Source organism: Capricornis sumatraensis, chromosome 13 (assembly GCF_032405125.1).
Source record: "Capricornis sumatraensis isolate serow.1 chromosome 13, serow.2, whole genome shotgun sequence".
In the NCBI taxonomy this organism is placed as follows: domain Eukaryota; kingdom Metazoa; phylum Chordata; class Mammalia; order Artiodactyla; family Bovidae; genus Capricornis; species Capricornis sumatraensis.
Window position 1 is genome coordinate 27,107,716 of NC_091081.1, and position 15,135 is coordinate 27,122,850.

Sequence of the window (15,135 nt, forward strand, 5' to 3'; positions counted from 1 at the left end):
TTATTTGCAGCCTTTTACTTAAATTTTTTAAAATTTGAGGTACTTAGGGAAAAGATGTGAGTTTAAGACCAAAATGAAAACTGCTGCTGCTGCTCCTGCTAAGTCGCTTCAGTCGTGTCTGACTCTGTGTGACCCCATAGACGGCAGCCCACCAGGCTCTGCCGTCCCTGGGATTCTCCAGGCAAGAACACTGGAGTGGGTTGCCATTTCCTTCTCCGGTGCATGAAAGTGAAAAGTCAAAGTGAAGTCACTCAGTAAGTGTCTGACTCTTCGTGACCCCATGGACTGCAGCCTACCAGGCTCCTCCGTCCATGGGATTTGCCAGGCAAGAGTACTGGAGTGGGTTGCTACTGCCTTCTCCAAAATGAAAACTACTAGGTTAATAAATTTTAAAAGGCCATTTATTTTCAGTTATGCTGTTATTTTGGAACAGCACATGAAGTATTCCATTACAGGACACACATGAATATACTACGGACTTACGTGAATTAATCAATATGGTGTTTTTGGATATTTATAAATGTACTCATGTGTTTACAAGGCATTTAACTACTTTTCACTGCAAACTTCATCCATGCAGGAATCTTGCCCCAGAATCTCCACACCATCCCAGCTGTGACTAGTTCCACTTCGTGTACCAAGCAAGGACTAACTGACAGATCTATGATGTTCCTACCAGTAAGAGATTTTCCGCCATTTGGCTCTCAAAAGTACTGACTTCCATTACAGATTTGAGAGAGGTGGAAATAGTTATGGGGTATCCTAGACAGTTTCTTCTACATTAGTACCTATACTTTACATCCCACATATTGATACTTTGATTCAGTTTACAGAGATTCCCAATCTCAGCACAAAAATTAGATTGAATGTGTTCCAGGTTAGTTCCAGCACAGTTGGAAAAGCTTCCTAAATTTATTTATTCATTTATTTTTGGCTTCATCAGGTCCTTGTTGTGGCACATGGACTTAGTTGCCCCGCAGCACGTGGGACTTTAGTTCTCTGACCAGGAATGGAACCCACATTCCCTGCATCTGAAGGCCGATTCTTAGCCACTGGATCATCACGGAAGTCCAAGCTTCCTAAATTAATGGCAAATAATTAAAGAACATGTGAAGCAACCATAATCCTCAACTTCTTTACTGAGTCCAAGACCTGAGGTGTGGGCCCCTAGTTTGGTTATCATTCATTCCAGTGTTGAAAGAAGCAAATGGGACAAACAACTTCCTACTTGTCTTTCTACTCCCTGTGTAGAGGATAGAGTCAGAAAGTCTAAGAATTCTGGCTTTGCCATTTACTATGGGATCGGTCGGAGAAGGCAATGGCAACCCACTCCAGTACTCTTGCCTGGAAAATCCCATGGATGGAGGAGCCTGGTAGGCTGCAGTCCACGGGGTCGCGAAGTCAGACATGACTGAATGACTTCACTTTCACTTTTTACTTTCATGCACTGGAGAAGGAAATGGCGACCCACTCCAGTGTTCTTGCCTGGAGAGTCCCAGGGATGGGGGAGCCTGGTGGGCTGCCGTCTATGGGGTCGCACAGAGTCGGACATGACTGAAGCGACTTAGCAGAAGCAGCAGCAGCAGCATGGGATAGGTCAACCTTTCTGAGAATCATTTTTATCATGTAAATCAAAGACAGTAACACCTCCTGCAAAAATCTGCAAGAACCACATGAGATATTATATGTGAAAGCAATTTACACTGGGTCTGACACCAAACAGTTGTTAAAAAAAAAAATTTGTTTTTACATTCTCATGTTAACATCCCAAAGATTTCCATAAACTACCTTTCACATATATGTATATATGTGGCGTGTGTGCTAAGTCACTCAGTTGTGTCCAATTCTTTGAGATCCCATGGACTGTAGCACCCCCAGGCTCCTCTGTTCATTGGGATTCTCCAGGTTACCATGCCCTCCTCCAGGGGATCTTCCCAACCCAGGTCTCCCATATTGCAGGCAGATTCTTTACTGTCTGAGCTACCAGGGAAGCCTATATATAGTACTTATCTGTCATCCTTCTCCATAAAGTCAACTTTTTATTAAAATTCTAGAGCAAGAGAAGTCAAATTATCTCCAAAAGGCCAGATAATAAATGTTTTAGATTTATTATATACTTAAAAAAAAGAAAGCTTTAAAAATTTAAAAACCACCTTAGCTTGTGAGCCTCACAGGAACAGGGATTCAGCCCACAGGAAGTATATTCCCCAGCTCCTGTGCACAATTCCAAGACTGCAGTATAAGAAGTGTGCTACTGGGGGATGGGCAGTCAGGAGGAAATCAACCAAATTTCTAACATGACCACTGTTTCCACAACCATTTGGAGCTCTAGCAGTATGAAATGTATTACAGTCAATGAAATATCTCCTGTTTCTGGAAGTAGAAGATCAAAGAGGGTAAAAGCCATAATTTCAAGTGTAAGAAAACATGTCCTATCAACATTAAATTGAAAAAAAAAAAATACAAAATGCTACAGATTCTACAACATAATACTCCTACACAGTGACCACTCAACTAAAAGCACCATGGTATTACAAAATAAAACCAGCCCTGGATAAGTCATGTATAGAAGAGATAGAATTCTGGGCTAGACTCTATATACATTTTTACTTTCACGATCTATTCAACAAATGACTGTGAAAAATTCAAGACTGTGATAAAAGCAACTTAATTAAAAAACAACATTTATTTTGAGAATACTTTTCTTAATATATTGTAATTTTCACTGCAGTTAGATGCCATATTAGGATGAGATGCTCAATTTCAGTTTTTTAAGTAATCATTGAGATTCTATTAAAAAAAACTTTTCCTATTAAATCCACTAACTAAAAGAACAAACTATGGGACTTCCCTGGCAGTTCAGGGGTTAAGACTCCGAACTTCCAAAACAGAGGGAGCAGAGTGGGTTCAGCCCCTGGTCAGGGAAACTAAGATTCCACATGCCACGCAGCAAACAAACAAATAAGACGAGCAATGGTATTCCTGCCAAGAGAACGTAATCACGTTCTCATGGTTCGCAAAAAGTCAGGTCGTGCTCCCTGTTTTAAAAATATTCGAAAAAAGAAAAGTAAACTTTTTAAAAATCAAATTTGCATTATAAAAACATCCATAGCAAACTTCCTTTGGACAATTCATTAATTACCCACCTAAAGTATAATTAACTCTTTAAAATTCTATCAATATACATGCAGGCAATGAACACATACTATCCATAGTGAAGCATAAGATCTATAGTAATATTTTTGGAAATAAAAAAGTCTTATTCCCTCTTTATACTGCATCAAAATTTTGTAACACAGGATGATTTCTAATTCAAAGTCATAAGTTAGGACTACTATTAAATTAAATGAATTAGGGTGAATAATCACTTGTATGCCCTCTTAAATCAGAGATTCTTATACTTACCAATGATGTCTGATCCTCAAATGGCCTTGTAATGTTTTTCCTAATGTTTAAAAAAAAGTGACTGTAATTTTAATAAGCAATTCACTCATAACAATAAGGTAATAATATTAAATAAAGATAATTATATATTCAAATGATCAAAAAAAGAAGCTGGAAGATATTTATTCATTCAAATATTTATTTAGTGCCAAGCACTGTTCTAGGAGCTAGGGATACCATAATATCATGTCAAACAAGATCCCTGCTTTCATGGAAGTTACATTCTAGAGGAAAAGTAAACAATTTCAAAAAGTTCTAAGTGTTGTGACAAAAATAAAGCAGGGCACCATGTTAGTATGAAGAATGGAAAACGATTATTTGAGCTGAGACCCAATAAATGAGGAGTTAGCCATGGAAGAGTTTTGAGGTTAAGAGTACTCTAGGAAGAGGGAACCAAGTAAGGAAAGATTCCGAGATGGAAACAAGTGTAGACTATTCAAGAAACAGAAAGCAACAAACATCACTGGAACTTAATGAGCAAAGAGTTAATGGTGGGATATGAAGTCAAAGATGAAGACATGGTCCAGAAAGTGTGGGGCCTTGCTGGTTCAGGTAAGGAATGAAGGTTATTAAAAGGGTAACAGGAAGTATAGGGGGATTTTAGACAAGAGTGATATGACTGGATTCGAATGTTCTTTTTAAAGGGCTGATCTGCCTACTATGTGAGCAGGGAATGCAGCACAGCAAGAGTGAAGAGGTCAGTAGGCAGCTATCACAGTAATCCAGGAGAGAAAGAAAGTGGGGGGCTGGGCCAGCAGTGGCAGCAGTGGAGATGGACAGTGGATAGAGAAGCGTAGAATGCTATCTTCCCAGGCAAAAGGTTTGTTCAAATATGCATGAAGAAATTCTGCTAAGATACACAAAACACTAATGATGCAGGTTGTTCTAAGGAGAGTGTGTGCATATTTATACTTTCACTGTATGTTTTTGAATTTTTAGTCACATAAATATAATACAGTTCATAATTTTTACCAACTTAAAGAGAAAAAAAATCATATATACATGATCTCAATTTTGTTTAAAGAAAAAAAAAGATGTATAGACACAAAACTACATGAGGAGAAAATATACACAGTGTTTATCTATGAGTGATTATTTACTCTTATCCCAATTATTTAAGATAATATATATTACTTTTATAATCAATAAAAAATTATTTAGAAAAATTATGCAAAAGGAAAAATTACTGCAGCATTTATGATTAACAGCCAAAAGCAATTCACAAGTAAATAGAAGACAGAAATTACAAAGAAGAAAAGGAGAAAGGCTCAAATGAAGTCTCTGGTATTGGAGTAGAACTGAAATTAGTAGTATGAACCCATGAATTTTTAGCAAATATCAATATCAACTCAGGGCTTTTAAAATATATAGATAAATATAAACAAACACAGACGTGCATACATGCATAGGTTAATGTACCTATGTACATTTTCAAGCTCTTGTCTGCTAGAGGACTGATGACACTTCAGTAGCAACTGACCATACTTAATGCCCAGATCTCTGTTTCTAAGTTATCTTTCTCCAATATATGGAACCAGGACTGATTCCAGGGCTCTGGCAATGAAAACTGCAAGATGAGCCTAGAGCATCTTGTGATGCCAGAAAGGAAGTGCTCAAACACAGGGGCACTTTGAAAGGGCACACAAGCCAACCTGACAGAGATTCCAATGGCCAAAGAGAGAACAATTTAGCAACAAAATAAATCATGACAGCACTGAACCGCAAAGAACGTAATAAATATATAGTCCACACTGACATAAATAAGTAATTTAAACAAATGGAGAAGAAGGGACTGATTTTCATTACAGAATCCCAATTAATAAATGTAGAGGGAATGCAGGGAAACAGAAAACCACTACACCACCACAGTAATCACTACTGTAGACAGGATTCACTGATGGATGTTAAAATGAATAAGCAAAAGTTTGAGGAGAACTAGGATTACTTGAAAACGTGTAAGTATCTCCTCTAAACATCTGTTAATTACAAAGGGGAAAATATCAATAGCAACTTTATAGTGGGGAAATCTAGCAGACACCACTTTAATCAAATTTAACACCACCAGTAAGAAGATATCAAGTGTTCCTTGGTAAGATATACTGAAAAGGCACATCACTTTTATGATATTACTGCCAAAAATGTACAATCTCAATCTATTCATAATATAAGACAAGTTCAAACTGAAGGATATTTTACAGAATAACTGACAAGTGCTCATCAAAAGTGTCAAGGTCATCAAAGATGAGGAAAGGTTGAGGAATTGTCATAAATTGGAGGAGACTAAGAAGACATGACAATTAAACACAATGTGGGATCCTAGAAGAGGAAAAGAATATTAATGAAAAGACTGGCATGAACCAAATCAAGCCTGTGATTAAAAAGTAAGTGTGTATAAATTACTGTCCCCATGTTCATTTCTTACTTGTGATAACTGTGCTTACAGAAGTTATAACATTAAGAGATGTGGGAGAAGGGTATAAGGGAACTCTACTATTTTTGCAACTTTTCTGTAAGTCCATTACTATTTCAAAGTAATACATATATGCTATGATTACAACTCTGTAAGACTGTTCAGTACAAATGAATACACAAATGGGAAAGAAGTAAGTTTGGAAATACGCATAGCTATGTATGTAAGGCAATGTAATATTTTTTAAATAAAATATTTTTCTAAGTTTCCCATAAAGTGATTGGTTGTTACTTTTATAATGAAACAATATAATTAAATAAGTAAAAGAAATCATACTTACTTTTTATACAGAATGCCATACGGTTTCTTCAGTGCATACTGTAAAACATAATTTATAGCTTTCAAAACAAAACATATTCTGAAAAGCAGAGGTAAAAGTGAAGCACTGTAACAGTCATTATGCAAGGTTATCCTAGCTCCTGAATCCTATTCTGATATCTTCTGCATGGCTCCCCTTTGATCACATATAACTTCCAACACAAGCTTAATATTTTTAGACAGGACTTTCCTAATTAAAAATTTCTATGCCCTTTCAATATTCTATCCAATTTAAATGATTCCCTTCACTTCCTTAAATTCTAGCTTCATTTAGCCCGCTTTCCTTTAACCACCCCCAATTATTTGCAATTCCCCAAATGTATCATGCTTCTTCACACTCCCTTTGTGCACAAGCTTTTGCCTCAGCCTTGGAAGCCCTTCTCTTCCTCTTCCTTTTCCTCTTCTCATTTCAACTCCTTCAAAAGGAAGCTTAATTGTCACCTCTAGGAAGCCCACCCTGTGTGGCAACCCTCATGGGATTTTAACTCAGCCTCCCATCCTACTCCATGACAGAGGAGGAGACAGTTGGATGGCATCACCGACTTGATGGACAGTGAGTTAAGAGTAAGCTCCAGGAGTTGGTGATGGACAAGGAAGCCTGGTGTGCTGCAGTCCATGGGATCTCAAAGAGTCGCTCAAAGACTAAGCAACTGAACTGACTATCTGACCGACTCCCGTCCTACTCCGTGCATACCTCCAGCACAGCACATCACTCACAATGCTGTAACTTTTACTCTCTCATTAAGCTCACTGAAGGGAGAGATTATGTCTTATATAAATATTAATCCCCAGCATCCAGCACAGTAGTTGGTATTGTTGAAAAAAATAAAGGGATATAATATGCAGTTAGCTCATTTTACAAATTAGATATGTTCTTGAAATGTGACGAAATCAAATTCCAGTCATTGAAATCAGGTGAAATTTACTAAGGGAGCTAGAAGGAAAACCAGTAGTCAGTTCCTTGGCAAGGCAAACAATCTCCAACTTTAGCCTTTTTCTAAGGTTAGCATTTCTTAAGGCAAGGCAAAGTTTTCTATATATTTCTCAGCAGCCCAGTTAGTATGCTAAAAACTTTCTAAAATGATTTCAACACCATTTAAAAAGTGTGCATATATATAAATATACGTACCACATCTCTAAGCACTTGTGTTACTGTTGAATTTGCATTTCCCCCTTTAATCAACATAGCATTTTTGATATTTTCACTGAGTTTTGGTTCTCTCTTCTCAAGGAATCTCTTGGCTCTTTTTGTTTTGGGTTTTCTGTTGCAAAAAATCACAATTTATAACAACTTAAGACATTTTCCTCATATTACAAAACCAAGACTTATATACAAATTCTTAAATATCAAAGAGATATTACATAACATTTACTAGTTAGGATTCCACAAAATCTCATTTTTGGGGAAATATTAATAAAATATATTCAGTTATTACTAGCAAATGCAGTAATTACATTTGGTATTTAAAAAGACTTCCATTTTTATATTCCCAGCATTCTATTACTGTTTTCTAAATCTTTTGTTAAAAAAACAAGGACTCAAGTGAATACTGTTGCTATTTTTACCCTATTATTTTTTCTTTAATCTTAAAGCAATCAAACCAGTACTCTGCACCTGAACACAATGAACTGCACACCAACTGCCAGTCAACTTGTGGGCATAGGGAGGCTAATTACTTCTTATCTTTCCTCCAGGTATAAGACCACACTGCCTGCCAGGAAGTATCCAATGTCCCACTCCAATATCATTGCTGATGAAGTCAAATACTATTGCCACCAACTGAGAATAATAACAACTGACACTTCATTACAGTTAGTCTATTAAGGCCTAATCTTTTACAGATGAGTCAGCTGACAATCTGTCCAAAGCCACACAGCTTGGCATGTAGGCCAATCTTCAAAATGAGCTACATTTAAAAACTCACCTAGACCAATCATCCTGCAAAATATGAAAGGAAAACAGAGGCTTCCCTGGTGGCTCAGAGGTAACGAATCTGCCTGCAATGCAGGAGACCCAGGTTCGATCCCTGATCCGGGCAGATCCCACATGCTGCAGAGAAACTATGCTTTGGCACCACAACTGTTGAGCCCAGGAACTGCAGCTACTGAAGTTCCTGTGCCCTAGAGCCTGTACTCCGCAACAAGAGAAACCAATACAATGAGGTACCGGAGCACCACAACGAGAGAGCAGCCCTCACAGCAACAAACACCTAGCACCATACACATACACACTTATACTATATATGGGAAACAAATTCATTATTCTGATTGTATTGTCACATAGAGTAGAAGGCTTTTATACACTGCCTTGTTCACCTCCACTTACACTACAGTGAGATTCTTGATTTCCCATCTGCCACCTACAGAAATAATTTTTCTCTTAAATAACTATGATCCTCCCTTCTTCTGGTTCCATGTACACTTCGGGATGGAAAAGAAAAACAGAATACACACACACATACTGTACCATACAGACTTTAAAAAACTCTCCTCCCGATAAAATACCAAGCACATATAAAGCTTCTAATCATTTACTGGTTGATAAAGATACACATTATTTTTTAAGTCAAACCAAGAGAGATTTAGTGCATCCATAACCCAATAAAAGTGCTGTATGTTGCATATTCCGCTGTATGTTGCGGACTTCTGATTAACCAGCAACTTCATGGCAAATAGATGGGGAAAAACAGTAGAAACAGTGGCTGACTTTATTTTCTTGGGCTCCAAAATCACTGCAGATGGTGACTGCAGCCATGAAATTAAAAGAAGCTTACTCCTTGGAAGGAAAGTTATGACCAACCTAGACAGCATATTAAAAAGCGAAGAGCCCAGTCACTGAGCCGCCGCCGAGGACTCAGCAGCCTCCCCCTTGAGCCCCCTCGCTTCCCGACGCTCCGTTCCCCCTGCCCGCCTTCTCCCGAGGAAAAGGAATCATATGGTATGTCCGCTATCCAGAACCTCCACTCTTTCGACCCCTTTGCTGATGCAAGTAAGGGTGATGATCTGCTTCCTGCTGGCACTGAGGATTATATCCATATAAGAATTCAACAGAGAAACGGCAGGAAGACCCTTACCACTGTCCAAGGGATCGCTGATGATTACGATAAAAAGAAACTAGTGAAGGTGTTTAAGAAGAAATTTGCCTGCAATGGTACTGTAATTGAGCATCCAGAATATGGAGAAGTGATTCAGCTACAGGGTGACCAGCGCAAGAACATATGCCAGTTCCCGGTAGAGATTGGACTGGCTAAGGACGACCAGCTGAAGGTTCATGGGTTTTAAGTGCTTTTGGCTCACTGAAGCTTAAGTGAGGATTTCCTTGCAATGAGTAGAATTTCCCTTCTGTCCCTTGTCACAAGTTTAAAAACCTCACAGCTTGTATAATGTAACCATTTGGGGTCTGATTTTAACTTGGACTAGTGTAACTCCTTCATGCAATAAACTGAAAAGAGCCATGCTGTCTAGTCTTGAAGTCCCTCATTTAAACAGAGGTCAAGCAGTAGGCGCCTGGCAGTGTCCAGCCTGAAACAAAGCAATAACAGTGATGTTTCAGCAAAGTCCAGAGCCCCAGGATCACAGATGGCTATGTCTGGCCGGAAGCTCCTCGGCAGTCCCTCTGCAAAGTTCCCTGCCCTGAGAACATGTCACCACCTGAAAAGTCCTCGATGAAGTGGAGAGTGGAGGATGGGTGAGGCAGCTGTACTGCTAGAGGGTGCCTTCGGTGGTCAGGGAAGGATCCTGTGATGTCTCCAACATGACTGGGTGGGCAGGGCTTAGAGCATCCACCCTTCAGTGAGGTGACAGGACATCTGGCTTGCCACCAAGGTCTTCATGACCAGACAAGTCCTAGCTAATCAACATCCAAACTAGAATGTGAGGCCAACCTTCTATCAGGTAAACTTTTGACAAGGGAACCAATTTCAAACCAATGTTATCAGTCACGTAGCTGTAGAGCTTGCAACTTAACTAGCAACAGCTGCCCAATGCCTTGTGAAGTAAACTGGTTTTTTGGTTTTTTTCCCCCTCTTCAGTTTTAATGTTATGTAATGTATTTAAACCCTTATTTAAATAAAACTTGTTTTCAGAAAAAAAAAAAAAAGCAAAGACATTACTTTGCCAACAAAGGTCCATCTAGTCAAGGCTATGGTTTTTCCAGTAGTCATGTATGGATGTGAGAGTTTGACCATAAAGAAAGCTGAGCACCAAACAACTGATGCTTTTGAACTGTGGTGTTGGAGAAGACTCTTGAGTCCCTTGGACTGCAAGGAGATCCAACCAGTCCATCCTAAAGGAGATCAGTCCTGAGTGTTCACTGGAAGGACTGATGCTAAAGCTGAAACTCCAATACTTTGGCCACCTAATGGGAAGAACTGACTCATTTGAAAAGACCCTGATGTTGGGAAAGATTGAAGGCAGGAGGAGAAGAGGACCACAGAGGATGAGATGGTTGGATGGGATCATCGACTCAATGATCATGAGTTTGGGTAAACTCCGGGAATTGGTGATGGACAGGGAGGCCTGGCGTGCTGCGGTTCAGGGGGTCTTAAAGAGTCGGACACGCCTGAGCGACTGAACTGAATGAACCAGCAACTAATGCAAACACCTTGTACGTTTTCTTAGCTGTCTGTTCCCCAATGAGTCAATAAACTAGTCTTACTCATCTTCGCAGCCCCAGACCTGCAGAGTGTACAGCAAATGCAAAAACCCCTGAATTAATGACCAAACGAATAATTTGTCCTTTTGATTATACGTTAACCCAGGTAAACAGCAAAAAAACCCATAGCAAATCACGTAACTATTTAGGAGATCGAGAAACACTTTCTGGACGAATTTAAAGCAGCGATTAACCAAGGACAACTCAAGAAACATGTACGAGTTTGGGAAAAAGAGGAAATGAGCATCTCTCTGCGCTGCAACAAAGCCTTTACCTACATTCTCGCAAATAATCCTCACATTCTATGAAGAATGACTATTATAAATGCTACTTTACACAGCAAACTGAAATTTAGGGAGGCTAAATGACCCAACCACAAAGCTCTAAGGGGTCTGTCACCTCAATCTGTCAGATTCGAGGGCTGTGCTCAGAGCTCCTCACTCTAACGCCTTTCTCACACATCTGCGGAAACGAAGGCATTCCCAATTGTCTAGCATAAAAGCTGCCAAAGCCTTGGTGCCACCGCCACCTCCGGGCTCCCACACGCGGACTTCCCCGCTCTCCATCTCCCCTCAAGGAGCTCCAGCTCCCTCCTGGAGCTGCTCCAATCCACCCGGACTGCCAACGGGTGTGAGGAAGGAGCATAGGGGGCAGAAGCGCTAACACCCCATCCCGCTACAGGAGCCCCCTTGCGCCAACGTTACCGGGGAAAGAACCCAGTGCACTTACACAACTCTATCCAAAGCGTCCATCGCTACCTCAGGGGGAACCGGGTGAACGCACGTGTACCTCCAGCTTACGCGATAGGGCTGTGTGTTGGCGGAGGCGGAACCAAGCTTCCGGAAACGGAAGTTGCGTCTGACGCCACTTCCTGGGGCCGAAGTGGACTCCTGGAGATGCTATTGGCTGTGGAGGAGGGACTATGTTCCCTTGGTTACAGGTTTTTGCGTGGGTTCTTTTCAGTAAGTTAACGCTCGCTTCTAGGAGCTTGAGGTACACACCTGTATATGATACTGGTCAGGGTTCTTGGCCTTCCCTCAATCAATAGAAATTGGAGAGGCCAGCGAAGAAATTAAGGCATCTTTGCAGATACACTAAAAGGGGGCTACTGCGCCTGCAGGAGAGACTAAAACCAAGTAACAGGTTCCCTTGCTTGCTGGGAAGGGGGCGGGGCAGGTGAGCTGGTTCCTTATATGGCGTGAGGACACGGTGTGTACAGGGGTGGTCTGGAGGGGTGGCTCACCTCTTAGGTGGTGTTGAGTGCACTAGCATAGTTTTGCTCCCAGCTCTAGATAAGTGGCAGCTGGGTTTTGTGTGTGTATGTGTTTTTTAAAATCTTGTCCATAAGTTGCTCCAACTGCCCATGCACATATTTTTAATCTCTTATGGTTTCTTATGGACAGGTGTTATTCATCTGGAAATCCCCCAGGATGCTAGAAAGGTTGATAGAAAGGTAGGTACTCACACAGTCACTAAAATGATCAATGTGCAATATGCACCGTTGACAAAACAGTGAGATCAGTGAGTTAGAGTTTATAACTGCCATGGTGCCCGGCACATAAAAGGTAAGGAGAAAATAATACTAAGATCGTTACTTTCCCCTGTGTTTCAATTGTATATTTCAGGTACTATGTTAGTCCTGTAAAGTGTACAATTTCTGTGGTTTTTAGTGTTATCTGCAAAGATGTACATCCACCACCACTAATTCCAAAACATTTTTATCACCCTTATAACCATCCTGATAACCTCTAATCTATGTCTCCATAGATCTGCCTATGGAGAATATACCATATAAATGGATTCATACAATACGTGGCCTTTTTTGTCTGGCTTATTTCACTTACTGTGTTCCCATGTGCTCATGTTTACAGTTCACATGTATTGTAGCATGTATCAGTACTTCATTCTCAGTACATTCATTTATTTAGAACTGAGTAATGGTCCATTCTGTGGATATACCATGTTTGCTTATCCATTCAAAAATTTGTGTTTCCACTTTTATAATCTTAAAGATTATACCTTATGATGCTTTGAACATCCATGTTGAAGTTTTTGTGTAGACTTTTGTTTTTAATTCTCTAGAATTGCATATGGCCACCCTGTTTGATATTTGGAGGAACTGTAAAACTTCTGCCTGCACTGTTTTAGATTTCTATTAACAATGTAAGAGGGCCTGGAATTGGTTTTTCTATTGCTGCTGTAACAAATTACCACAAATTTATTATCATAACACAAATTTATTATGTTAGACTTCTAGAGATGGTTGCTCCTTGGAAGAAAAACTGTGACAAACCTAGACAGCATATTAAAAAGCAGAGAAATTGCTTTGCCAACAAAGGTCCATCTAGCGATGGTTTTTCCAGTAGTCATGTATGAATGTGAGAGGTGGACTATAAAGAAAGCTGAGCACCCAAAAATGATGCTTTTGAACTGTGGTGTTGGAGAAGACTCTTGAGTCCCTTGAACAGCAAGGAGATCCAACCAGCCCATCCTAAAAGAAATCAGTCCTGAATATTCATTGGAAGGACTGATGCTGAAGCTGACACACTCAATGCTTTGGCCACCTGATGCAAAGAACTGACTCACTGGAAAAGACCCTGATGCTGGGAAAGATTGAAGGTGAGAAGAGAAGGAGACGACTGAGGATGGGATGGTTGGATAGCATCACCAACTTGATACACACGAGTTTGAGCAAGTTCCAGGAGTCGGTGATGGACAGGAAAGCTTGGCATGCTGCAGTCCATGGGGTGGCAAAGAGTCAGACACTACTGAGCAACTGAACTGAGACCTCTAGAAACCAGAAGCCTAATTTTACAGGTCTAAAATTGTCAGTGGGGCTCCATTCCCCCTAAAAACTGGAGGGAGAATCTTTACCTTTCCAGGTTATATAAGCTGTTTGCATTTCTTGGTATTCCTGTTATCTTGAAAAGGCATCACCTGAACTTCTGTTTCTACTGGCGTAACTTCTTTTTCTGTTACTTGTTTGACTCCCTCTTATAAAACTCTTGCAATTACATGTGGCCCACTTGGATAATCCACCATCTCAAAATCCTTAACCTAATCATATAACAAATTCCCTTTGGCCAAGTACGGTAACATATTCACAGATCACTACGTTTACAGCGTGGACATGTTTTGGGGAGAGCATTATTCTATTAACCACAGGTTCCAACTTCTCCACTTATCTCCAAAATTTGCTATTGTTCATCTTTTTTCATCAAGCCATCCTACCTAGTGGGTATAAAGTGGTAGGTCATTGTGGTTTTCATTTGTATTACCCTGATGACAAGTGATTTTGAGCATCTTTTCATAGGTTGATTAACCATATCTTCTTCCAGAAAAATGCTCAGATCCTTGGTCTTTTTATTGAGTTGCAGTAGTTTCTCATGTATTCTAGATACAAGTCCCTTATCTGATGGATAATTTGCAATTATTTTCTCCAATTGAACAGATGTCTTTTTTTCTAGTGTCCTTCAAATCGAAAAAGTTCAATTTTGATGAAGTCCAATGTATCATTTTTTTCTTTTGTTGCTTCCACTTTTCATGTTTTATCTAAAAGACCATTTCCTAATCCAACATAATAAAAGATTTATACCTATATTTTCTCCAAAGAGTTTTATAACTTTAGCCCTTACATTTATTTAAGCCATTAATCCATTTTAAAAAAAATTATATATTAAAAAATGCATGTATTTATTAGGCTGCACCAGGTCTTAGCTGCCACACTTGGGATCTTTGGTTGCGGCATGTGGGATCCATGGCATGTGGGATCTAGTTCCCCGATCTGGGATCAAACCTGGGCCCCCTGCATTGGGAGCAGGGAGTCTCAACCACTGGACCACTAGGGAAGTCCCTGTTGGCCCATTTTGAGTAAGTCTTTGTATATAATATGAGATTGGGGAGGGGTCCCACTTCATTCTTTTGCATGTGGATGTCCAGTTGTCCCAGCACCGTTTATTGAAAAGACTCTCTTTGCTTCATTGTATTGCCTTTGTTCCCTAATCTAAGATCAGTTGACTGTGTCTATTTCTGGCCTCTCTATGCTGTTCCTTTGACTTACTTGTCTATTCTTTCAGCAATTCCCACTGTCTATATTACTACAGTTTTTACAGTAAGTCTTAAAGTCCTACTATATTCTTTAACATTGTATTGGCTATTCTGAGGTTTGGCCTCTCCAGATAAACTTTAGAGTCAGTTTGACAATATCCATAGAAAACTTGCTGTAGTTTTGTTGGGACTGCATGGAATC

General features: G+C 39.8%; 1 protein-coding gene and 1 pseudogene across 1 annotated transcript in view; one reads left to right on the forward strand and one right to left on the reverse strand.

The window, feature by feature from the left end:
- The window catches only part of RPF2 (ribosome production factor 2 homolog), a 35,616-nt gene extending 23,917 nt beyond the window's left edge, over positions 1-11,699 (reverse strand). The window contains exons 1-4 of the mRNA XM_068985155.1: positions 11,616-11,699; positions 7,362-7,494; positions 6,195-6,232; positions 3,406-3,445 (exon numbers count right to left, since the gene is read on the reverse strand). Of these exons, the coding sequence (XP_068841256.1) occupies positions 3,406-3,445; positions 6,195-6,232; positions 7,362-7,494; positions 11,616-11,638 (234 nt within the window). The 5' untranslated portion in view covers positions 11,639-11,699. The remainder of the gene's footprint in view (positions 1-3,405; positions 3,446-6,194; positions 6,233-7,361; positions 7,495-11,615) is intronic.
- LOC138089814 (eukaryotic translation initiation factor 1 pseudogene) lies at positions 9,173-9,879 on the forward strand (annotated as a pseudogene).
- Positions 11,700-15,135: the final 3,436 nt, after the last annotated feature.